The 26,629-nt window shown below is 38.9% G+C and overlaps 1 protein-coding gene across 1 annotated transcript; it reads right to left on the minus strand.

Moving 5' to 3' along the window:
* Positions 1 to 8,925: 8,925 nt before the first annotated feature.
* RDM1 (RAD52 motif containing 1) lies at positions 8,926 to 23,864 on the minus strand. Its single transcript, XM_014071611.2, has 7 exons — positions 23,743 to 23,864; positions 20,951 to 21,130; positions 19,337 to 19,459; positions 17,134 to 17,299; positions 15,054 to 15,143; positions 13,764 to 13,852; positions 8,926 to 9,973 (listed from the first exon to the last, which is right to left on the minus strand). The coding sequence occupies exons 1-7, from the start codon at positions 23,824 to 23,826 to the stop codon at positions 9,917 to 9,919; spliced, it is 789 nt and encodes a 262-aa protein (XP_013927086.2). The 5' UTR covers positions 23,827 to 23,864; the 3' UTR covers positions 8,926 to 9,916.
* Between the last annotated feature and the right edge of the window lie 2,765 nt (positions 23,865 to 26,629).

Consider the following 26,629-nt stretch of genomic DNA (forward strand, 5'->3'; position numbering starts at 1 on the left):
AGCTGAATACATCCCAGAGTAAATAAACCCTTAATAAAGCCAAGAGCAACTTCATACATACAGGAATTTCAGGGAGGGCAATGTGTAGAAATGGGAATCCTCAATCTTTCTCAGTGGGTTATGGCTGAGAATCCTGAAGGACAAAAGAGATGGCTATGAGTTTGGCACAATTTTAGGGTAGCAGAATAAAACAGAATTCAGGTAGTGTATAAACAAGTTATTCAAGTATTCTTTTAGTTTCTTTTGACCTTAAATAACTTTATTATTCATTACTAATCCTACTAATAAGAAATAATAAGCAAAAGAAATTAAAGGCAGATCTGAAAAAAAGAAATAAAAATCCAGTTTATATAAGCATTTTTACTTTATCTCTACGCATTTTCCTTACCTACAAGCAAGTATCCTTGTTTCTATGCCCATCCCATATTTTGCCTTTACATTTTTCCTTTCTCTCTTTTGAGATCGTCGTCAATTCCATCCAGTCATATTTTCCTTTTCTCTTAGTCCTCTTTCTTCATGTATTGTTTTGCATTTCAGTTCCCACTCAGTTTAAACCAGTGGTCCCCAACTCCCGGTCCGCGGACCGGTGCCGGGCCGTGGAGTACCTGGCACCGGGCCGCGCAGTGGCCGGGGGCCATGATCACTGCAGCGGCCGGGGGCCATGATCGCTGCAGCGGCCGGGGGCCATGATCGCTGCAGCGCAAAGGCTCCTGGGCCGTGCGCAAAAGCTCCTGGGCCGTGCGCAAAGGCTCCAGGGAAGAGAGCCCCGCGCAGGTACGCACGTGTGGCCCAAAGCTGACGTGTACCTGCGACCCTGCAGACGTCTCCCCAGTCTCCCTGCCGCTCTACAGAAAACGCCTCGCTCAGAAGACGCCCCCCCACCCCTGCGCGTGCTCAGCGGGCCACGGTAAAATTATCAAAGGCTGACTGGTCCGCGGCGATAAAAAGGTTGGGGACCACTGGTTTAAGCCATCTCAACAAATTGCATCTCTTCCATACTGGCTAATTACTTTTGTGTTTAATACACATTTGTTCATCATCAATATTCTTATGAACCTTATGATTTCTTTTTAAGAAATAATATACTTTTTAAGTAACTCATTTCCACTGCATTCAACTTTGTTATATTTATCAGGCATACTTAGTTCTCATTTCCAGTCAAAAAAGTGGCAGGAGCATGCTCTTATACTTAGCAGCATTCCCTAAGTGTTCAAGACTAGTAGCCTTTGATGGATCTTTTCTCCATTTCCCTTTAGAACTACCCCAGGTAATAGTTGCTACTTCTTATGGTAAAGAATCTATCTGGCTTATTTTGCACGAGATAAAATGCTATATTTCTGATGTCCTATTCTTCCCCTGTTTTTTCCCCATTCAATTAAAGAACAAGTCCCTCTTACCACCAAATTCATTCAAAAGTTTCTAATAGGAACTTTGTCTCTTTTTTTAATCAATCCCTCATTTCTGAGCATCTCTGTTGAGGACAGTATGATTGCATGTATGTTAAATGTAGCAAAGCCACGGTTCTCTACTTGTTGTGTAAGATCTTGTGTAAAGTTAAGGGCATCCCTACATTCTTATTCTTTGGGATCATTTATCCCAAAATGATCCCATTAAATGCTTGTTCTCACATTTTACAGACTAAACAATAAAATTTATGCTACCTAAATTCGAGAGATTAAGTTCTCATGGAATGCTTTCCAATTTAGTGATTCTTTACTCACAAGAGTTTTGAGAATGAGGTTCGGATTGTGTAGTTTACCAGCTCTCCTGTTAAATTTGCAAATATTTCTACTATAGCATTTACCTTTTTGGTAAAAGCTACAGTTAAAAATATATGATATTTTTCCTTCTTTCTCTAAGTTGTTCGTGCTTAGTATCTCAAAGGGCTGCCTTAAAGCTCTACCATTGTATTTTAGGTAACTTGCCTTAAATATATTGTAATAACAATGAATTTAAGGAACATTGCTATATTAATAGTGCCTCAAATCTCACTTATCTATTATATATTTATAAATATATAAGGCACAGAGATTCAAGGCACTATTAGTAAGAATTCATCACAAAATGCCTGTTATTGTTACTCAAAGGAAGCAGGGTAAGAAAATATCCCAGATATGTCCTGGTGGAAGATCAAGACATCTGTCCTGGAGACCAACTTAGAGAATGTTGACTGTCCCTACTCAGAGGCTATATCTTTTCCTTCTCCTTCAAAACAGGAATGTTTGGGATTGAAAACCATCATACAAAACCTCTTGATCTCCTGCAAGCATTAGGCGAGAGTTTGTGCCCCAATTGTTAGAAGCAGTGGTGTTGCTAACTGATTTACTACTGGTTCACTTGTGCTTGTGCGTGCAATGCTTCTGCGCATGCACAGAAGCGTCTGGGTGGCTGGGCGGAGTCTCTTGCCGCCACCACTACCAGTTTGGCTGAACCGGGCCAAACCGGGTGCAACTCACCTCTGGTTAGAAGCCATCTATCTCACCCACTATCTGAAAGAGTTTCACTTACAACTTGTATAGAAACTGCATCCCGTGCCAGGCCTGAAAAGCTCCTTGCGTTATCTGCAAAATATGGTTGCCACTGAGATTGCTGGAAAGGAAAGGAAAGCAAGAGAGCTACTTAGAATGTCTTCCATTGTATTAAATAAACAATAGATAAAATAAAGCAGAACCAAAAGAACTGTTTTTTCTTCATTGACTAGGGATGTGAGAATTACATTCAGGGTGAGGATAATTTCTTCCTTTTCCAATGAACTAACTGTATACTACCACTCTGACCCAGGGATTCAATTTTTTTACTACCAGTTCTGTGGGCATGGCTTGGGCTTAGTGAGCATGGTAGGGAAAGGATACTGTAAAATCTCCATTGCCACCACACTCCAGGGGAAGTTTACTGCAAAATCCCTATTCCCTCCCAATCAGCTGGGACTCTGGAGGCAGAGAATAGATGGGGGCAGGGCCAGTCAGAGGTGATATTTACCGGTTCTCAAAATGACTGGTACTGGTACTCCAGAACTGGTCAGAACCTGCTGAATACCACCTCTGCTCTGATCTTCTGAACAATCACTCCAGGCTTTCTCCAATTACCATACTAGTTCTTCAGTTAGAAGCTTCAATGCATGTTTAGAGTTAAGTTGTCATTACTTAATAGGACGGCAGATCTCATGATTCAAAGGGCTAATGAAATCCTCTGCAAGCCATATAATTTTGACTCTAGAGATTCCAAGTTTATAGCAAGCCCTTGTAACTCCATAAAAACACTTTGCAGTGTCCCTACTTATGAAGACTCAAGTCTGGTCCTGACAATCAAACCTAGAGCTGAATCTTGATCCACTCAGAGTTCAGTCTGAACTCATACAGGACTTCTTAGAAAATGCAAAATTCATATTGTCTTTCCTGGGTCAAGCTCTCTAGAGAGATCTGCCTCCTTTATTCTTGAGTCCAAGCTCCCCCTCCCCATTTTAAAAATAGTTTGGGGTGCATCAACCATTCAGTAATAAGTCATTGACACACTTACAGCTGGGAAGATTAATTGCCATTTGATTTCAGTTTGCCTCCTTCCCCTATTTCCACTATGGTTTAAACCGGGGTTTTGGGGGTTTTGGCTTAAAGACTTACATAGACTGCAGAAGTGGAACAGGTTCAAATGCGTTTTTGTCAATGATCTGTATTTGATTATATGAGACATCCCTGTTTAAAAGAGCACACACATCATATGACACCTGGAACAAAATGCCTGTTCTATCTTCACCTCTCAGTTGCTTTATGCATTTTTTATTTATTTGCTAGCCTGCAATATGTAGCTTTAATAAAATATAACAAGCCAATATGTGGTGCGTGGATAAGATCGGCACAGCACTTCACACACCACAAGTCTCCTTGTGCCATTGTTCAGGAGACTGTGAGTTCCAGGTCCACCTTAGGCATGAAAGCTGTCTGGGTGACTTTGAACCACATTCTCTCTGGATCACATTCTCTCTCTTAGCCAAACTCACCTCACAAGGTTGTTGTTTTAGGGAAAATAGGAGGAGGAAGGAGTATATTATGTATTTACTGTCTCGATTTATTAATAAAAAATAATAAAGGTGTAGTATAAACAGCCTATCTGAAAGGAGAAGGCTGTCCTAAAACTTTGCAGATTTGTCTGTCTCCCACACTGCTGCTTTTAGTAAAAGATTGAAGATAAGCACATTTATTTTGAGGACTGATGGCATATATTTGTTTTCATTTTATCTACTTTTTTTTACTGTTTGTTGTATTTTTCTATCTTGCTGGTCACCAAGAATCTTGTAATTGTGGTGGCATAAAACTTTCTTGCCTCAGCAAATAAGCATGATGAAATCCCCCAGAAGTATAAAATTGGGGAATTCCAGTGCCAACCAGCAATCTCACCTAATCTCTGATTTCACAAGGCCTCATACCCAGCTATCTATCCATTCTCAACTCCCACCCAAACATAACAATTCTGCTAACATAGCTTTGGTGCCATACTCTTTCTTCAGGCTCAGTCAGGTCTCAGTGATGCACAGCAAGCTAGCTGCCCAAGGATTAAATCTAAAATTAAGGTTAGGGATTTATTAAAAAAAACAACAATGTAATTCAAAAGCACCAGCTAGAGTCCAAAGCCTAAGGAAATTGGAACCAGCCCAGGGAATCAGGACGCAAAACCAAAACAGTACATTGAGACTGCATATTCTGTGAACAGCCACTCTCCACCTCCAACTCTATCTCTCGCTGCCCATTACCACCACCACATTTCTACTTGCCCCCCAAACCTACCCCCCCTGGCCCTAACCCCTTCTCATTGGTACTAAGAGCTGCAGTGGCGCAGTGGTTAGAATGCAGAATCTTAAGAAGACCATGAGATCTTTGGACTCATGTGTACCCTGTTTCCTTGAAAATAAGACCTCCCTGGATAATAAGCCCAATCGGGCTTTTGAGCCCATGCACTAAAATAAGCCCTCCCAAAAAAATATTGCAGCAGCCATTAGGTGACCACCCTCCCCGCCTCCTGCACCTCAAAAATAATAAGACCTTCCCAAAAATAAGACCAAGCGCATATTTTTGGGGTCAAAAGAAAATAAGATGCTCTTAGTATCCTCAGATCCCTTCATGATGTGAAGTAGATGAAATGCCTGTCTTCCCCTTCCAGGCACTGTGTCACATATAAGGCAAGATGGCTACTATCCTTTTAAACTCCCCAACAGGGTATAGTCCACAAGCCCCCCCTCCCACCATTCCTGAAAAAAGTGTTCTTATGAGAGGAGCAAACTCCAAGAGAGCTAGTGCTAATGGACTGTTATTTCCCACAAATTCATATGTGGTCTTTGCAGCAAGGAGTGAAGCTATTGCAAAGCAGTCTCAATGTTACATTTCCTACAAGAGAGCTTGACTGAATAATCAGTCTTTCAAAGCATATCCGGTACTGGCAGATGCGGACCCAGTTCAAATTAACTTTGCTAGAAGGCTGAGGCTAATTCTAGAACTACCAAATCTTTTAACTTGTCAGCCTTCCGGATTCTGTTAGTTGGAGGCTGATTTTGACTGTTTTGACTATTTTCAACATCAGGACATCATAGTTGTAGGTATATAAGATTATACAAATTGTATATTGCTAACCAGTGTTGGCCTGGTTTGATTAGTTGTTGAACTGAACACAGACTTCTCACCCAAACAACTTCAATTCACTGGTCAACTCAGTGTTTTTTCTCATGCTGCCTTCTTTGATCAATGCCTGAAGCCACACTGATTTACCCTCTGCACAATAATAATAATAATTTTAATAAGTCTAGTTTTCTTCCATGTTTCTGTGCGGGGAGAACATTCCAACACTTCTGCCTTTTTGTTTCTTTATCTAGGAATGCCAGCCCACTACCGAGCAATTTCAGTGTCTGGAAACCAGATGAGACAATCATTTCAAAGGAAAGCCAGGAATACAGCTTCAAATGGAAGGCAGCTAATCACTCCTTCAAAGGGGAAGACCCAAGCCCAGAGAAATCATAGAAATAAAGTCTAAGCTTTAAAACTGCATGCTCTGCTTGTTAGAAACTTGATCATTAGGAGTTTCACTCAATTTAAATGTGGGACAGTCCTTTAGAAAATAGCAAGTAAGACATGGCTAGGGATGGAAACTTACAGGTGTGTGAGTGGAAGCAAGCCATCTAGAGACGTGTTATCCAGTCTGCTCAAGTGATTGTTCTTGAGGATCCTAAAGAGATGGAAGAAAATTTAGAACATACAGACAAAATCACAGCCTTTCGCTGTGGTGGAAGATGTACACCAGACTGTCCATTTCTCTAGTCCAGGTGCAGCAGTGAGTCACTTGTGATGCATGACCATGAAGAGCTAACAATGGATATTCTTTCCACGTTAGTTACGTAGTATAAACATGAGAGTATACTCACAAATATTCCGTCCAAGGATAGGCCCACCACACATGTTTGTTAATGGAAGAAATTGTGTTTCCAGTAAAATCCCTGGATGGAAAAAATGAATATGAGAATATATACAATTCAAATGTACAGAATCTCAATAGACATTAAACCAGACAGTTCATATCTAATACATAAGATCTGAAGGTTAGCAGCTACTATGATTAAGTTTACATAACATAACAAGGAAGGGCCATAAAAAATAAACTCCACATTATGCAATGTGGATCCCTAAAAAAATAGGGATGACTAAATGGCTCCGGAACGGGCACATGGTTATGACATCATTTTATCATGATTCTTGACCTCATAGAATTGCCAGAACCATGGCAACAATACAGATTGTGTCTCTTTTATAGAGAATGAACTGATTTCATGAGATCACAGAGATATTTGTGATTATTTTTTGGGGGGGTCAAAGCCATAAGTGGAGAATATTGTATATTTCAACTGGAAATCAGGTTGTAAGGCCTGGCTATCATTCTCCAGCTAGTAAAAGACATCACTGCAAATCACCAAAGCTTGAAAAAAGAGGGAGAAATAGTGGAGGAAGAGGGGTAGTAGAACTTAAGACTTATATATCCCCTCATAATGCTACACAGCATTCTCTGATTTTATAATGTCAACATATTGCCCCCAACTATCTGGGTCCTCATTTTACCAGACTCAGAAGTATGGAAGGCTGAGTCAACCTTGAGCCCATCAGGATTGAACTCCAGACTATGGGCAGAATTAGCCTGCAATACTACAGAATCATCCTCAGAAGAAACAGCATATAAATTAGAAACAGAAACTTCACGTACAATTATGCAATGTTTACAGATTATCTATGACTTGGTGTATCCTGTCAGGTCTGCAGTCATATTCCTTTTAGCATCTTTGGGATGCCACACACACACACACTCTCTTTGCTATGCTGTTTCATTGGTGGGGTAATTGGGAGGGGGAATAGTAAGGAGTAGAATTGTAGAATGTATTGTTGTCAAAATAAAACATTCCTTTCTAGAAGCCCAAGGTCATTCTTTGTCTCTGCACCTCTGCACTTGACCAGAACTAGATGGGTGGAAATGCCAGCGTGGCAGAGGAAGATTGGACCATGTGATAGACTTGTGGGTGTGGGGACAAGATCATGAACTTTCAACTGGGTGGGAACCCCAGGAAGCTTTCAGATTTGGGTTTTCCACAGATGTACCAACATGTCTCTCTTATTAAATTGGAATTTTGATGAAAGCTATGCCTTGAACTCTGATTTAATTCTGAATGATATTTGGAACGCTGACACACACATTGCACAAGTCAAGTTGAAATATGAAAAAAAAATACTTAGCTGATTTCACAACAATCAAATCGTAAAATGTAGTTTACAAACCAGTGGCTAGCTTCACCAAACTGGCTGCCAAAACAAAAGAAGCCACAATATCCAAAGCATTATGAATAAGACCTGTACATTTCAGGATGTACAACTCTTCACCTTTATGCTTATTGTACTTGAGATTATGCCTTATCTTCCCCTTACTTGTAACAAAAATTTTCCTCCCTTAAAGTGGACTTCCCTTCTCAATTATAGGTGTGATAGTTGCCACCAAAACTTAAATACTCACAGCATGACAAAAACATAGGGATGAGCAGATGGCTCTGGAACAGGCACATGGTTGAGAACATGAGAATTGGTAGTCCTGCTGCAGTTGAGGATTTTTAATGTACAATGGCATGAGGCTGGGCACGGCTGTATCGCTGCATCCAACCACCTAAGAGGCTCCAGTAAAATTCCAAGGAAGAAAAGAAGGGTAACAGAGGCCGCAACCTGTCCCATCTTTTTCATATGCCCCAGTAAAGACTGCCTTGGAAAATGGCATCCAGCCGTGGAGGCGACTCTATGTGGTTACCAAGCAACCACATCCTCATGTCATTCCATATGGAGGCTGCCCTAGTGAGGCTAGTAATGGAGAAGGTATTCCAAGGGTTCCATTTGGTTGTGACATCATTTTACCATGATTCCTAACATCCATAGATTTGCCAGAACCATGGCAACAATATAGGTTGTGGTCTCTTTTATAGCTAATGAACTGATTTCATGAGATCACACAGATATTTGTGATTATTTTTTTGGGGGGGGGGGTCAGAACCATAATGCATATTTCAATTGGAAAATCAGATTGTAAGGACTGGCTATCATTCTCCAGCTACTAAAAGGCATCAGTGTAAATTACACAAGGTTCGAAAAAGGAGGGATAAACAGTGGAGGAAGAAGGGCAATAGCACTTAAGACTTATATACCACCCCATAGTGCTATATACCATTCTCTGATTTTATAATGTCAGCATATTGTCCCCAACAATCTGGGACATCATTTTACCGACCTCGAAAGTATGGAAGGCTGAGTCAACCTTGAGCCTATCAGGATTGAACTCCAGACTATGGGCAGAGTTAGCCTGCAATACTACAGAATCATCCTCAGAAGAAACAGCAGATAAATTAGAGACAGAAACTTCACGTAAAACATCCAACTTTCTTCCTTTGGACCTAATTTGTTTATTGCATTTGTATCACATTTCAAGCAGCCCAATTCCTGGAGGCTTACATGAGTGCTATAAGTGGGACAATTTACAATACCTATGGTAAATATAAAAACATAAAATCAACTTTGAGAATATTAAAAATGACAACTATGGAAAAAAATAGCAGTAACAACAAAAAACATTCCAAATAAATTAAAATGCTTTCCAGAACAACTTGATCTTAATCTACTTAATCAACTTTCAAAGAAATGGACAAGGCAGCACAAAAATAATTATTTCATTTAATAATCAATTTAAATTACTTTCCTGTAAAATAGTATATTCCCATTGATAATATTGTGTGGTCTCGCTCTATATCCATTGACTATTTTTATATACAGAAACCTGTCTCTCACACACAAACACAAACATAGTGACTATAGCATCCCCAGACATTCTTTTTTTGGGATGGCATGAGGATAAGTAGGAACTATACTAGTAAGAAAGTTGAATAAAATCTGGAGGAAAGTAAAAAGTAACTGTAAGGTAGAAAATAATGCCTCTTGTTTTTCCTTTCTTTTCAATAGTTTGTTCTATTTTTATTGGCCCACTCCCTCAGTTAGCAATGATTTGTGGGTGGGGGGAGAATAATCATCCTATTGTGATCCATTTTAGTGGATACATTTGCTGCCTATTAAAAAAGATAGTCAAATTGTCTTTTCTATCAGTAAACCATTGATCAGAAAAATATAAAAACCATAAAAGCATTACTGTATCTCCAATCATCACTAATTATAAATAGGCAATTAGTCTTTCCTTGGAAGAGCACTGTCTTCTGATTGGTAGCTTCATCACCGAAAACTCCAAAAACAAAGAGAACCCAGTTCCAGGATGATAGAAAATGTGCTTAGGAGAGAACAGGATACCCTTCCAGATCAGCAAGAAGAAAACAGAATCTGTGTCAATAATCAGCAATTCTCCATCCATGTTAAAAGACCTCCTCTTCTCCTAGAGGGTCTAGCTGTGAAAATGACAATTCAGTAACCTGGGAAGAGAGGGAAGAAACATTTGATAATTTACAGGATAATTTGCAAAGGCTGAATTCTTCAATTGTCACAGATTTTTTAATACATTTTGAAAAATTCCAATTTCTTGGATGCTTTCTACATAGTTTAACAGAAGCCCCAAACAGCAAGAATTGGCTCCTTCTACCATGTTTCCCTGAAAATAAAACAGGGTCTTATTTTCTTTTGACCCCACTTTTTTTTTCTGGGGAGGTCTTATTATTTTTGAGGTGCAGGAGGCGGTCACCTCATGGCTGTTCCTGTGTTACAATATTTTCAGGGAGGGCTTATTTTAGCGCATGTGCTCAAAAGCCCAAGTGGGTTTATTATCCAGGGAGGTCTTATTTTCAGGGAAACAGGGTACATACAATTTCATTCTTTTTCTGTCTTTCCCTTTAAATTTTCATAAGGAACCCTTGGATTGACATAGGATGCTACTTATGTCAATCCAAGTTCTCCATCTTTCAGATAAAGTCTTCTTAAGATATCATACAAAGCTTTCTATAGTTGTTTTAGTACATGAATCAAGCCACCTTGGTTTAAAAACTATAGCAGATGTGATTACTGAACCCAACCAACTCTAGCTAAGTCAATAACTACAACTAAACAAACTACGATTTATTGCACTCTGCAAATGCTATTTAAAAAAACAGGGCTTAACTATGCAAACACATTCTAAAAGACCAACTGCTTGTTTTAATGTTCTACTTTAGCTCTGCAGATTTATCTCCAAAAAGTCACACAGTATTTGGACAATAAGTACATGATGAAACTCTCTTATATTTCTCTCTTTGGGAAGTAGGAGCGCAGCCTAAGCTGATCCATTTTGGGGTACATTTTTGATATACTTTGTCCTGTTTTATATTGGTCATTTTTAGTCATGCTTACATGCTGGCATAGCAACTAAGACACTTGATATATTTTTGTATATGCATGTATGCATTCACTATTTCTTTTGCTGTCTTTCTTCCTATGGCCTATTTCAGAATTCCCCAACCTTTCTGGTTTTGTTGCCGAAGGGGGGAGGGGGAGAAGGGTATGGTTCCGTGCAAGAGGTGGGCAAGCACATGTGTGCAGCTCCATTTGTATGAGTGGCGGCACGCATGTTGACACACGTTTGCCTGCTGCTTACGCAAATGGGGTTGTGCGTGCGCACCTGCCTGCCACTTCTTTGCCCCGGTTCCAAACAGTTCATGGCCTGCTATTAGGCTGCAGCCCTGGCCTATTCCACAGTCAATTGAAAAAAAATGCTAGATGACATTAAGAGGGCAGTTCTATCTTTGAAAAGGAAGACTAGCCTTATATGTCAGATAAAAGATGCAGCTAATTATAGACAGTTTCATGAGAGGCTGGACAGATGCTTCTAAGAAACTCAGAAGATTTGATAATCATCTATGCTTTTGTTGAGCTTCAATTCTTATTTTCCCAGGATTATCAGAATTGTATCTGGCGGATTTCAGGTTGAGGAGTGCTAATGGTGACAGTTGTTCCCATTTATCCACTGGTCTCCAGTATATGTTGCTTAGTGATTTTTTTCTTCTTCTAAATATACACGGTCCATATTTTGATACTATGGCTCTGTGATTTTGCTTAAAGTGGCTTTTGCTGACAGCTTTCAGCAAAGTTGGGTTGCAGTTTCCACAATTTCCAATCTTTAGCTCTGTGTTTTTTCTAAGAGGACTCTCAACATCATTTTAGAGTGGGCACAGCTTGTCAAAAAAGCATAAATTCTAGATCTTTCCCATACCTTCACAATTTGAAATGAATATACAGCCTGTGGGCAAGAGAGGTAGACAATATTTGAAAGACTGCACAGGTTGATACATTTCTTGGCATTCTTGGAAAATGAATTGCAAAACTTTAGTCATTTCACCAAGAAGCACTTATTTCTATTATGTCCAATACATTGTAATAGAGGTTGTAGAGGGAAGCCTATACATGAGACACTTGCACCCTGTGTTTCTAGGGATGCTAATTAAACAGGCTAAACAATCCTTCTCAAGAATTCACCACTCACAATCCTTCAACCTTGGGAAGTCAGCAGTGTTGGAGTGCCAACCTGTAGCATCTCTAGTTTCCAGCCCACTTGTCTCTCATTAGTACCTATTTGGTCCAAATCTGATAAACTGATAAATGCTCTAGCAATAATTGCATTCTAAAATGCTTGTAAGATATAATTGCTTCTAGTTGTTCCTTTCAGCTGCCACACACTTATGATACCAAGAGATGAGGTTGCTAATTGAAAGCAAGTTAACAGATTATGATGCTTGTTGTTTGGAATGATTAAAAGATTGGATAGCTTTGAAAAATCTCAGGTTGTTAGACCTTGAAGGTTATTTGAGATTTGGGTGGCATGCTTATTTGTGATATGACAAAATGAAAGATTACTCTGGTTTTAAGAATCGTATCATTAGGCAATCAATTGGATGTGTATGGTAGAAAGATTGGCTAACAAAGTACTTTGGCTATCACCCCATGGAGTATTACATAGAAAAGAGATGTTATTGGAATGCAAATGGATGACATATTTGGATTTACTGACATTTAAAGAAGAGGAACTTAAGATAAAAACAAGAGAACAATTAGTAAGTGAAGGATTTGTTGTGATTGCTTTAATTATTATAGAATTTTTGAAAAGATTTAAACTTGATAAAACTAGTTTTGAATTTTGTTTTGTTGAATTGGAGATCAACTTATGTTCATGATTAATAAAAATATGTACAATGATTACTTAAAAAGATGAATCTGGAAGATGAATATGTCAAAGATTGTACGGTAAAGTGGATGAAAAAATTGGGGTATAACATAGCGCTGGATAAATGAGGTCCAATTATGGACCAATGGTTTAAAATTTACTTTGACTTAGTTTGAAAGGAAATTGTTATAAAATGATATATGTATCGATGGTATTTGACTCCAGACAGACTAGTGAAAATGTATAGAGGAATCTTTAACAAATGTTAGAAATGTAAACAAAATCCAAGTACATTTTATCATATGTGGTGGTCTTGTAAACATGTTAAACCATACTGCATAAACATAATTACGATAACACCGAAAATATTTAAGATACAAATACTAATGAAATCTGAAGCTTTTCTTGTAATTATTATTCATAAATCAATTAAAAAACAGTGGACTTGCTAAGCATTAGAAAGGAAGAGAGATGCCAATTGTTGAAAAATGGATTTTAAAAGTGACTGAATTAAAATTAAAACTAACAGAGATGGCATTAACTGCCTTGATTAGAGGAAAGGAATTAGACAATTTTATGAGGGATTGGAAGCCATTAGCAGACTTTTTACATATTAATGCAATCACAGAAAATTAACTGAAGGATTTGAAGATGAATGTACTGTTTGAACTAACCTCTTGATTTTTTCTCCTTTGTTTTACATATGTATTATGGTTAGATGTTGGGTCAATGATTATTAGACAGAGACTAACTCACCTGGAATATTTGTTTATTTAATATAGTGCTTTTATTAAATAAGGATGAGAAAGTTTATACTAAATATTTGTAATCCCGTTATATAAGGAGAGAACTTAACAGGTATTTTTTTTAAAAAAATTACTTTTCAGGTGGATTTGTTCAAGGTTACATCTATTTACCATTGGGTTAGTGGTAGTTGTACACAACATTTCTTCCCTCATTAGTCCTGGATGCTCATTTTTCTGCTTTGTATATTATTTTTATTGATAAAATAAATAAATAAAAAAGAAAGAAACGTGAGAGTATGCAAATGTATTAAAAAAGGGACTTCTGTTTACCTGAATCTGACCCCTGAGTTCCTCTTCTGATAAACAGTCAATGAGGTCATTCTCAGGACAGCTGTATTCCACTGCCAACTTCCCATTTTCTGGGGAAAAAAACAATAAAAAATAAGGCCAACTTGAATAAATCAAACACAGAGTTTGAAACATTTCTGAAATTTAGGATTTTATAGATTCTCAATTTAGGATTTTTGAACTAAAATTATTAATACTTTCTTATTATTTCTAAAGTGTTTATAATCAATGACTATAAATGGTTTATCTGTTTGAAAGTAAGATTAATTTAGATGCGATAAGAGATATTCATGGGCAGAATCTCCTGAGCAATGGCTAAAGTTGTTTCTCAATAACAATCAACAGTAATGTGCCCCTGAAATATGACAATCGGTGAAAGGAAAGATCAACTGGAAAATATTGGTGTGAGCATAAATATCAACAATGTAAATATACCAACAAAATGAATCAGGAGTTCCCATGATGCAAGTAACATGAGAGAAATGAAGAGTCAGGGGATGAAGTTATTTCATGATTATTGACATGACTAAAAACAAAGTTTCTTTGAAGGCAAATAGAAACAAGGCACAGAGAATGGATATAGGGAAGCATGAAGCTGAATGCTTTGGGAAGAAAAAGTCAAAGTATAGAGCAGATAAATGTATTCGCAACAATGTGAAGAATATGTTAAGAGGCCATTCAACTTGTACTCTCTAACTCGCCAATAGCTAATTGGAATAATGGAAGCTCTTATCCAACTCATCTGGAGGTTGATGACATGAACAATTTGAGCCAAATTGAAAAAGTTTTAGAGAAAGTATATAGAATAAGTAAAAAATTGATTTACTGCAATTTAGCATGACGAATAAGATTACAATGAACCTTGGCTTTGCACATTCCTGCTTCTCTTTCTTATTACAGCTAGGCTTTCAAGAACACTTCATGGGAAAACACTTAACATTTTTATTTGCAATTTGTTGCTCTTCATACTCACAAAAGAATTACAAATTAAACTAAGCTTTGATCCATATAACCATTGTTTATTGAACAAGCCAAATTCAGTTCCTGTAGTATGTTACGTTGCAAACAAACCACTTACAGGTTTAGAGCAAAGTATACATTCAGGAAATCTGATTAAGATTCGAAAGAAGCCACTCTGAAAAAAGAAATTGAAGGTGTGACTTAAAGCCAACAAATAGTTTGATATCCTTGGAATTATAAAAATATTCAAACATTTCCTTGGATGGGAAATGGAGGGAAGTACAGAAGGATAAGGAAGGTAGATGGTCTTGCCTAAGATGATGAAGAGTATTTTCCGAAATGCATCTGAAAGTGCCTGTTGCACTGCAAACTTCTGAGCATTGCGGGATGCTGTGAGAAACCCTGAAAGACATAAATCCAAATTTTCTTGGTAGCTCAAGCACTGCTGAACATTTTTGAATCAATGTCAGCCCTCCCCTGGCAAAAAATGGCAGTTCTGACACAATAGCCAGTTCAAATTTAATTCAGTTTCAATAAATAAAAAACTTTATTTGACATAAGAAAATAAAGTTAATACAAATTGATATATATATCCTGGCTTGGCTGATAAGGAGTCGAGCTCTGTGGCTCAGTGGTTAACACATCTGCCTAAGATGTAATACAGCACAGGTTCGATTCCCAGTAAGGGTATGGCTAGCTGATGAGAACTAAATAGCTTGAAATAGATCTATACTAGTCTCCCTTTATTTATCAGCACAAATACTATGTGTGTGTGTGTGTGTGTGTGTGTGTGCGTGTGTGTGTATGTAGCAATAGCAATTATATACCGCTTCATAGGGCTTTCAGCCCTCTCTAAGCGGTTTACAGAGTCAGCATATTGCCCCCAACAACAATCCGGGTCCTCATTTTACCCACCTCGGAAGGATGGAAGGCTGAGTCAACCCTGAGCCGGTGGATTTGAACAGCCGAACTGCAGAACTGCAGTCAGCTGAAGTAGCTTGCAGTGCTGCATTTAACCACTGTGCCACCTCATATATATATGTTTTTTTTAATTTGTTATATTATATATATATTATATAACAAAGGCAACAGTAAAAATATTGGGTTTCTGTCATGATGGACTCTTGTGACGAGCCGATTGACAGATGATGGAAGCAGTTAGCTTCCTCCCATAATTGGGGCTTACCAGGGGTTGTGACTCTAAATATATCTATATCTATATAATTTACACTAATCTTTTTTATGTGGCAAACACTGGTTTAATGAAGTTCTACCATTATAGTAGATTTAACCTGGAACATAGTGAATTTGAGTACTATCTGGCTATTAAACTCAGTGAGTCTGCACATCAAACTAAGCCTTATTATCAGTTTGCTGCATAGTGCACTGTTGTGACTTTAATAGAGTCCTTACTCAAGTTATCACTTCTGTTTAACCTACTTTCAAGGATAATGAAGAAGGTAATTATACCCCATCAATGTGGTGTAAAGTTTCCTTATAACAGTTCTGTGACGTGAGTTGAGCTGAGAAAGTGACCAGCCCAAAATCACTGAGCCAACTTTTATGCCAAAGAAAAGACTAGAACTTGCAATCGCCTGTTTTTTTAATTGTGGGACTCCTCAAAGGACATGCAGCATGAATATAATGGAGCATATTTCCATCTTATATTCAAATACATTTCAATCTATCTACAATCAAGCTTTCTTCAATCAGTTTAGCACTAACCATACCTTCCTGTGATTCAGAGGAGGTATTCAGCCAGTTCGGATCGGTTCACCCAAACAGACAGTGAAATCACAGGTGGGCCTGCCCACTTGCCCCAGCTCTATGCCATTCTATTTAGGCACATTTTCAAACTGTACGCATGCGTACAAGCCACATGTGCAATCAAAGCACATGCGCTGAAGGCAAAGAGCATGCGTGTGCACACATTTGCGAATTGGTAGGGAAAGTAAGTGAATGCCACCCCTGCCGTGATTCCAATGTTCTACAAACTCTTACACTTCCCAAACTAGATGGGACATAGCTGGAGGATACCTGGCTGAAGGAGACTACAAAACTAAACCAGTCAAACTATTTAACCATTTTTCAACTTGCTGCACATTCCAAAAATTAGGAGCCATCTTTCCAACCCACAGTCTCTATCTACATTTAACCCTAAACCATAACTTAATATATACCAAAGGAAGCTGTGCTTTTTATTGGAATGGAAATGTCATTGAAATCCTTAATAGCCCTTCATCAATCACCCCCCAAAAGTGATTCTTTCAGTGGGCAAAACCCCATCCAAGAAAGGAAAAACCCGGTTTCTGACTGCACTGTAAGTGATAGTATTACTTTAATTCCATTTTGGGTACTTTAGCCTTCCCTACCCTCTCCATTCCCTTGTTACCTTGACTGGGGTCCACTTGAAGTTCAGCCACACCAATCCCTCTGGTATAGATCCCGTAACTTGGGATATTTAATTCTTGCACACAAAGATACTTTGAATGATGGGGTCTGGGCAATGTTCGTCCTACTTCTTTCTCGTCTTCTTCAAAGCCAGGTACATTCTGCAGCTGTTCCATTATGCGAGTAAAATATAGAAAGCAAGAGCCCATACCTTTATCCATCCTACGTTGGATTCTTTTTCATTCCCCTTCCCGTAATTCTATTGCAAAACATTTGCATTATGTAGATTAGTGTTCTGCACCAAGAGCGCAGTTCTTGTTTTGCTGGCATCCTTGGCAGCTCCCTATATTCATGAAACAATAAGCACCTTGTCTCTCACATAGAGACAGAGTCTAGAACAAACTAGAAGGAGTGAGAACAAATGGAAGAATACTCCCCTGTCCTCTGGAATTCAAGGGAGGGAGGGAGGGAAGGAAGGATTCATTCATCTCTTTCATTGGGCCTTGAAGGTATTTTGGAAAAAAAAACCACCTTGGACTAGCTTTTAAGTAGATTTTATCCCTTTCCTCAGGAGAGAAAAGGACTAAAGGGTCACACCATATAGAAGCAATGACCAAAGTGGAAGGAAATAAATGGATGGCTGGGCCAAGCTCAATCAAATCTTTAAAGGGAGGATAAACCTTTTGGGGCCCATGGCCCTTGTTATAGCAATAGCAATAGCAGTTAGACTTATATACCGCTTCATAGGGCTTTCAGCCCTCTCTAAGCAGTTTACAGAGTCAGCATATTGCCCCCAACAACAATCCGGGTCCTCATTTTACCCACCTCGGAAGGATGGAAGGCTGAGTCAACCCTGAGCCGGTGAGATTTGAACAGTCGAACTGCAGAACTGCAGTCAGCTGAAGTAGCCTGCAGTGCTGCATTTAACCACTGCGCCACCTCGGCTCTTGTTACACCATTGCTCTGTGAACTGCATTGGCTGCCAGTTTGTTTCTGGATGCAATTCAAGATTTCAGCGATCACCTTTGAAGTCCTTCATGGCATAAGGTCCAGGTTACTTGAGGAATTGTCTATCACAATGGGATTGGTCTGCTCTACCCATGCTAGCAGAGAAGGCATGCTGGGGGCCCCATTGGCCTGGCTGCTGGGGCCCAGAAGATCCTTCTCTGCTGTTGCTCCTGTCCTTTGGAACATCTTGCCCCTGACGGTGAATTCAACTCCCACTCTCCTGACCTTTTGTAAGAACCAAAAACCTGGGTCTTGCCAGTTAGCCTGGGGTTTCAATAGGGGAGTGTCACACTGGTGGTGCTTAATGACAAATCCCTCCAACCTCCCTGCTCCTCTTACTCCCTTCACATCTCTTAGTTAGTTTATAGTTTGTACTTTTATAGTATTTTATTCATATTAGAGGTGTGTTTATCCTTCTTAAAATTGTAAGCTGCCCAGAGTTACTGTAGTAAGATAGGCAGCAAACAAATCTAAATAAATAAATATCTAAATGGATATGTAAATAAACAGACCATAATAAGAAGACAAATAAACATCCAGAGATGAAGAAGTACAACTACCAATATAGATTTGCCTGAATTAATATTTTTCTCCAAACACTTCTTAGAACATCACAGTGCTGGAAGTAGAAAATGAACATTTATATTATGTTCAATCAATTAAAATGGCTCCCCATGTTAGCAAAGTATCACCTATAATTTAATTACACCTTCCTTATATGTTTTCTAGGTGCATTGGAGTAGAGTATTTTCCCTCTCTATGCCAGCATGGATAGGGAAAATGGGAATTGTCTGATAATCCAATTACCACTGGACTGTGATAATTTAATTTACACGTGTGTCAACAAGTGGAAAGTTTAGGTCACTTCCATCACATGTGGTCAACTACTAAACAATGTCTTCTCTTGTCCTGGTGGTGCAGTGATTAGAATGCAGAATTGCAGGCAGACTCTGCCCACTGCCAGGAGTTTGACATTAAGAGGCTCAAGGTCCACTCATCCATCCTTCTGAGGTCAATAAAATGAGGAGCCAGATTGTTGGGGAACATATGATGACATTGTAAACTGCTCAGAGAGTGCTGTAAAACACCATGAAGTGGCGTATGAGCTAGTTGCATTGCTATTGCTATATTTAGTCTTAGCATTCTTATGAAAACAGAAAAATAAGAAACAAAATTAAAATCTAAGTAATTCTTACAGTGATGATGCGACTGGACCAACCATTGAAACCAAGGTAGTAATTGGCTAATTCTTGGCTTTTGCAACTGTTCAAAGGTAATGTTTGCTTTGCGAGGGCCCTCTCTCTGGTGCAAATGCAAACCTGAAAAAGAATTCAATATCTCATTAGAGGGGTGTATAGAACTTCACCAACACCATTTTCTCCCAAAGGAAATGAAGCCATCAAAGACTGAATTTCACCCTTGCTAAGAATCTAACAGGAAAAATGCTACCAATAATCCATGCACGTATTTTCCTATCTTTTACAAATAGATAAAAAAAGATGGACATATTTTTATATCATTTTTTTTGCTCTTCATAAATATTTATTAATGTTTTTCAATAAAACATATAGAAATTGGAGAGAAAACTGTTCGTTACCAATGTAAGAACTGATAAAACGAAACTCCATTCCATGACTAATTTGAACTGGTTACCTTCAGATATGCTGAATTTCAACCTGTATAATTTTTAGCCAACACATTTGATTCTGTAGCGTTTCATATTCTAAGATAGCTCACCATTTCAATCCCAAAGTTGTACATGTTCACAGAGTTTACAAATGGACTGTTTGTATACTGTCAACAGTCCACAATTCAGCATCCTGGGATACTTCAGAAACTTTAGGAAGAGGAGACTGGCCCTCCAAGAGAGCAAGGAGGATCAGCATGGATATACTGTATCACCTGTACATTGGGCCTACCAGAGGTCATTAAGAAGTGCAACCAATGCCTGCTTCATGATGGCATTCAATCTGAAACTTGACTGAGATTCAGATAATTTGCTAAAATGTGGGCTCTTTGGAGCTGCAACACAACAGCTTCTCAACAACTTTATCTAAAATGGGGTTAGAGATAGGCTAAAAATTATGCAGTAGTCAATTCTTGAGGAAGGGGTGGGACACTGCCTCCTTAAGTACAAGCAGAAAGCTTACCTTGGCTTGGACTTAAGTCACATGCCATCTTTTGGGAGGCCTTAATCAAACGTGAGAAACATGGATGTAAGATACAGGTGGCATGCTTACAGCTTCAAAGGTCCTGTCCATTTCTTCAGGGCCAACAGGATCAAAGTCTTCACAGATAACCATGTAAGGCTAGAGATGCTACAGTGTTAACAATATTGAAATAAGCCCCAACTATTAATGAGGCTGCTTTGCATATGAAATACCAGAGGGAATTCCCTTTTGCACTTTGGGTCAAAGAACAGATGCTTTAGTGACCTTGACATTTACTTACTTACTCCAAAGAAAGTTAACTGCATCCCTTGGCAGGGTAAAGCAACTTGCCTACCAAGAAAAAGTCAGCACATTCTTGATCTGCTCAAAACTATTCAGGATCTTGATAAAATCAGGCTTCAAATCACCGAGAACTATCCTAGGGCAGTAATTCATTACTTTAAAAGACCTTCAGCTGTAGCATTTGGTTCACATATTGTACTAGTGCAGTTTCTTAGGTTTTAATTTACAGTGTTGTATGAACATAACCACAGAGGTCTGTAAAGTTCAGTTATATTTCATTGCATAAAACACCGTTAAGCAAATCATAGTCTAGTATGCGCTGCGGACTCCATTATCTTAGATTATGCAGTGACATACCTTCAGAGCAGATTTCTGAAACAGTGACCTCCCGTTGCACACCTGTTGTGCCTTGCTGGCATCTCGGGCAGAGTAGAACTTAACAAAGGCATGATAGCCAGGGCCAGCTACTGAAGCATTTCTGTGGACTCTTACAGAATGGAGCAGTCCAAAGGCAGAGAAGGTAAGATGGAGAGCATGCTGGAGAGGGGGTGGGGGGAGGCAAACATACAAAGGAATCTATTAGAAAAGACAGTATAAAGAATTACACTTTTCCTGAAAGTTGATTAGGCTTGGAAGGCAAACTGAAGACTGTTCAGTCTTGCTTTGTTGGGCAAACCTTGAATAGTGGTTCAGTTTCATGCTGGCTGATGACTTCCAGTATGCATACCTCTAATCTTTAGAGTACTGGACATTGACAGATTGTAGAGTCAACTTACAACCACAATTGAGGCAGTGGTGGGTTCCGGATCCTGTCGCAACCAGTATGTTGCGACGGGGCCGGGTGTCCACCATGTGCACATGCGCTGCACACACATGCGCACCCACTGTCCTGCGATGCTCCAGCTGCTCGGCGGAGTGTCGTGCAGGTGCCATAAGTTGCACGTGTGTGCGCAAATGGCCCACTAGCTTAAAAAGAGGTAAGAAACGAGGGCGGGCAGGTGGGCCCAACAGAAACACCTTCCCGGTACGGTGGCAGCTGGAAGCTGCACCCGTACCGGAGCGTACCACCCAGAACCCATCACTGAATTGAAGCCAAAATTTTTGTTACTAAGTGAGACAGATGTTAAGTGAGTTTTGCCCCATTTTACCTTTCTTACCACAGTTGTTCAGTGATTCACTGTAATTACTAAATTAGTAACATGGTTAAGTGAATCTGGCTTCTCCATTTACTCTACTTGTCAAAAGGTCCTTGGGATACCACAACTGTCACAAATAGAAGCCAGTTGCCAAGCACTGAATTTTGATCACATCGCCATAGGGATGCGGCAACATTCATAAGAGTGAAAAAAGGTCCCAAATCACCTTTTTCAGTTGTTGTAAGTTTGAATGGTCACTAAACAAACCATTGTAAGTCAAGGATTACCTGTATCTTTAGAAGTTTATAGGTCAGTAAAGTTCAGTGTTTTTAATTTGTGAACCTATCTACTTTTTCAAAAAGAAAGGGTGTTGGGTGGAAAGCAAAGTAATAAAGACTCTACCAATAGCACTGATAAAAAATAAGCCTAAATCCAAAAAAAATGGATGGAAGTTGTTTATCTATGAACTCAAGACAAACTTCTCAATGGTGAATTCTCAGTTTCCTAGCTTAGGGATTCCTCCCCCAAAGTGCCTATACAATTAAAAAAAGACCTTCCACTTTTTAATATTTCAATGACTCGGTTATGCTAGTGGGATGTCTTAATTAGTTTTGCTTTTGCTTTTTTTAAATATGTGTGTCTATAAGCTGCCATGGGAAAATATCTTTTTTTTCCAACCATATCATTTATAAAAACAGATAAAACTGTCAAGCTTTATATTGCACCACTAAATGCTCAAAGAAGGTGAAACTAAGGGTGCTTAATGTACTATATATGTAGTCCTTGACTTACAAGTTCATTGAGTGACTATTTAAAGTTATGACAGAACTAAAAAATATGACCGTTTTTCAGTTGTGACCTTTGCAGCATCCCCCGTGATCATGTGATCAAAATTCAGATGTTTCGCCAACTGGCTCATATTTGACCTTTGATGTATTCCAGGGTCATGAAAGCACCTTTGGCGACCTTCTTACAACCAAAGGCAATGGGGAAGCCAGATTCACTTAACATCTTGATTATTAATTTTTCAATTGCAGTCTCACTTAACAACTATGGCAGAAAGGTCATAAAATGGGGCAAAACTCATTTAACAAATATCTCACTTAACAGAAATATTGGGCTCAATCGTGGACATAAGTTGAGGACTACGAGTATGTGCAAATCCCTGCCATAAATCAGACATTGAGCATTTTTTCCAAGCCCTGTACTTCCTTAAGAACATTTTCACAAGAGTTTTCACTACTTTTTTTTATAACAAGAACATGCTTCATTACAAACTTTGTTTAAAAATAAGGTTAAATTAGTTATTTAGCCTGAGGCAACAAAAATCAAGCCTTGCAAAAGAATAAAAGTTCATGTTTTTAGACAACAGCTAACTTCTGTTGAATTTTACTTTATGAATTTATTTTTCTTCTTTCAAAAGAATAAGATTTGGAAACTTAAACCATAAAATATGAGTCAGCCAACAGCCCAGCCAATATAGAACCGTTTTTAGAAAGGAAGAGATGGAAGCTCCAGAATTATTACTCGACCGATTCACAATTTGAAAACTGGCTTCGGCAAATTTTAGGTACCTAAATATGCTATAAGAGTATCGTAAGTTCAATGAATGGAAGCCTTAAAAAAAAAGGACGAACTGCTTGCGCAAAGCGTACTGTGTAGTTTTACTGCGACCGCATACACACACACTCGCCTTCACCCCCGCCGCCCGCAAAGGAACAACACACCAAAATGCCACTTAACCCAGCGATTCCCACCTTGGGTTTGATCTAACAGCCCCAACGCTTAAGGCGGGAAGAAGGCGTTTTTCAAACACGGTTCCCACAAGCTCAAAGAACTTCCTTGCCAATAAAGTATTATAACAAAGAAGCAGCGGATGCAGAGGTAGCAACAGCAGCTTTTGCTGGCTTACACAAGTGCACTGAAAAAGTGGCCGGAAACTTTGAAAAGATGTCGACAGACGGGGAGGGAAATGGTTGGAGGAAAACCCAGCCTTGCTTTTTCGTTACTTGCCTCCGACGCCTCCAGCTCCAGCCCCAAGACTAAAAGAGTCCGGCCATTCCCCTGGGGGACGCGGAACTCCACAATCTCAGCCATGCCAGGCACGACCGTCAGGGACAAAACGGGTAAATGTACAGAGGGGAAAGACACCCCTGTACTTCCCGCCTAAAGGGGGCGAACGGAGATAACGAACTTCAGTACTCCTGCAGCACGTCTGGATTCAGCTCGCAGATTGGTGGGAGAAACTGAATCCACGTGATGCAGGAGGAGGAATCCCATTGAAAGAAGCCTTTAGTGTCAGAGCGAGTAGGCTCGGTCTTAATAGCAAGCGCTGGGGTGCGTTTTCTTGACTAATTTGGAAGCGAAGGAAAGCAAAACAAGGATGAGGAAAAGGTCTCCCGCTTCCTAATATCGTGAAGGACGATATTTCCTAAAGTCCTCGTTTTTCTTCCCTAGAATTGAAATAGGGAACGCATGTACAAACGCCTGGGCTTGCTTAGTAAGAAAGGCGATCCGTTTTTCTTCTTGGACGCTGCTGCTCTTCTCTTATTTGTCTTCACTTTCTTTCTATAAGATAATCCTCGACTTACGATCACAATTGAGCCCAAAATTTCTGTTGCTGAGGGGAGACAGTTACTGAGTTGTATTTTTGGTTCTTTCTTGCCACAGTCAAGTGAATCACTGCTGTTAATAAATTAATAACATGCTTAAGTGAACCTAGCTTGCCTTTTCATTTTGCTTATCAGAACTTTGCAAAAGATGATTTACATGACCCCAGGATACTACAACAGTGTATGAACCAGTTGCCAAGCATCTGAATGTTGATCATGTGACCATGGGGCTACTTCAATGGTCATAAATGTTCACAAGTCATTTTTTTCAGTGTCCTAGGAACTACGAACAATAAACAAATGGTAGCAAGAAAGGACTATCTATGCACTAATCACTGAAGCAGTAGGCTTGAGCTGAGATGGACTCCAGAGGATGGTAGAGGATAGGAAGACCTGGACGAATGATGCCTAGGTAGTCACGATGGGTCGGACACGACTTTGCAACTAACAACGACATATACACTATGTATCAGCCCTGAAATGATTATAAAATGCTCAGCTATTGATAGCTAAACCGACTGTTGGTTGAATCAAGTCATTGCTGTTATTGTCGATCTTTTATTCAAACCAAAACTGTATTAATAAATTAGTTCTGTAACACAGTTTAGGACAACCCATGAGCTTAACCAAAAGACCAGAGGAGTTTACACAGTACGCTGAACTGTGGCTAGATTTTTGTGGAATAATCCTTGATTGAATGGGTTCATCAGTCCTGTGGATTACAAATGACCAGTCTGAGTTAACACAACATGCAGTCTATAGCTACCTAGTTGTGATTTATTCAAAAAATGAAATTTACATTTGACAGAGTAGGTACTATACCTGAAGTGACTTTTCTGGCTAAATATAATTTTGCTTCATTGACATACTACATCTTACTGATTTTTGTTTTAAATGTTTTAATTTAATTCAAATATTTTAATTTAATTTTGCTTTAAATATTTTAATTTTGTTTTGCTTCAAATAGAGCCAGTTTGGCCTAGTGGTTAAGACACTCAGCTAGAAACCAGAAGACAGTGAGTCCAAATCCTCCCTTACTAGGAAAGCAAAGAGGGTGACTTTGGGCCAGTCACTTTTTCTCAGCCCAACCCACTCTCAGGGTTTTTGTTGTGGGGAAAATAGGAAGAGGGGGATATGTCTGATACTGCCTTGAATCATTTCTAAAAATAATAAAGATGGGGTATATATATATATGAATATGTATCTGAGCTTAGAATTACAGATATAAATTAGACCTGATCACTTTTTACCATGCAAAAATGTGTTCTGGGGAATATTTTGCAGTATGAGGGGCAGTATGAAATAAAATTTGACATCGGAAATATTTAGACCTTGTCCATAAAATGTTTGAATGCCACCTATGCTGTTGGTATTTTAAAGGGCCTGGGAGACATGAGTCTTTGCAAAGAGGCCTTTGTTGGGGATGTGACACTCCTTTTTCTTTGTTCTCATCCAGAAGTTTTTTTCCTTCCCATCTTTTTATCCTGTTTCTTTTGTATTTTTAGAATGCTACTCATTTTTAGATGTTTTTGTAAACCACCCAGAGTTTCTGGGAGTCAAGTGGTGTAATACTTTAATAAATTGTTTACACCATTCTGGCTGGAAGGAAGGAGAGAAGATACTCAGCAGAAGATTTAGGGTATCCAAAATCACCAGGGAAAGAAATGTCATAATATGTATTCTCTACAAAAGCCAGCAATTAAAGCAGTTTATTGATGAAAGCGTGACCAGATTTAGCACCTTTTTTACAAGTAATGCTCATGCCCAATTCATTATTAATAAAGATGTGCAGTCATATCTCTTTTATCTGTCATATCTCCCTTAGGCTAGAAATTAGGGTTTTTTTGGAGGGAGGGGAGGGAATGTTAAAATCTAATATTCTCTAGCCTGATCTAACTGCAAGCAAATATCTTACGTATTATCACAAGCTTGTTACTTGTCCCCTTATATTATTTCTGCATTTAGAAGTGTCACTTGATCACAAAGGCATTTAAGTGAACAAAAAGTCTTTACAGAATAAGCCTTAAGGTAGTAGGAGTAAGCAGACTTTGATGTGAAAAAATGTTAAGATTTCACTGAGTCTCATTAAAATAATTTTGTTGTCTTAAATTAAATCAGCATAAGGGGAAAGAAAATTGCTTTCATTACAAACTGGGATTGAGCCAACGCTTTTCTCCTGTTAAAATATATTTACAAGGTTGACAAAAGTCAGCTATAAGCCAAGATGGAGCCTAAATTCTTAAAGTTTTGGGGAAATAATTCCTGAGTAATTGTAAGATGAAAATTGT

This window comes from Thamnophis sirtalis, unplaced genomic scaffold, assembly GCF_051295495.1.
Source record: "Thamnophis sirtalis isolate CommonGarterSnake01/CBP01778 unplaced genomic scaffold, rThaSir2_p1.2 scaffold_4, whole genome shotgun sequence".
In the NCBI taxonomy this organism is placed as follows: domain Eukaryota; kingdom Metazoa; phylum Chordata; class Lepidosauria; order Squamata; family Natricidae; genus Thamnophis; species Thamnophis sirtalis.

Excerpts from the sequence above, each read along its gene's own strand:
- RDM1 (XM_014071611.2), bottom strand. The coding sequence starts at position 23,826 with ATGGCTGAGATTGTGGAGTTCCGCGTCCCCCAGGGGAATGGCCGGACT. Across the intron at positions 17,300-19,336 it reads GGTCCAGTCGCATCATCACT|CTGCAGAATGTACCTGGCTT; the intron begins GTAAGAATTACT and ends ATAATGGAACAG. Across the intron at positions 9,974-13,763 it reads AACTCAGGGGTCAGATTCAG|GTTACTGAATTGTCATTTTC; the intron begins GTAAACAGAAGT and ends CTCTCTTCCCAG.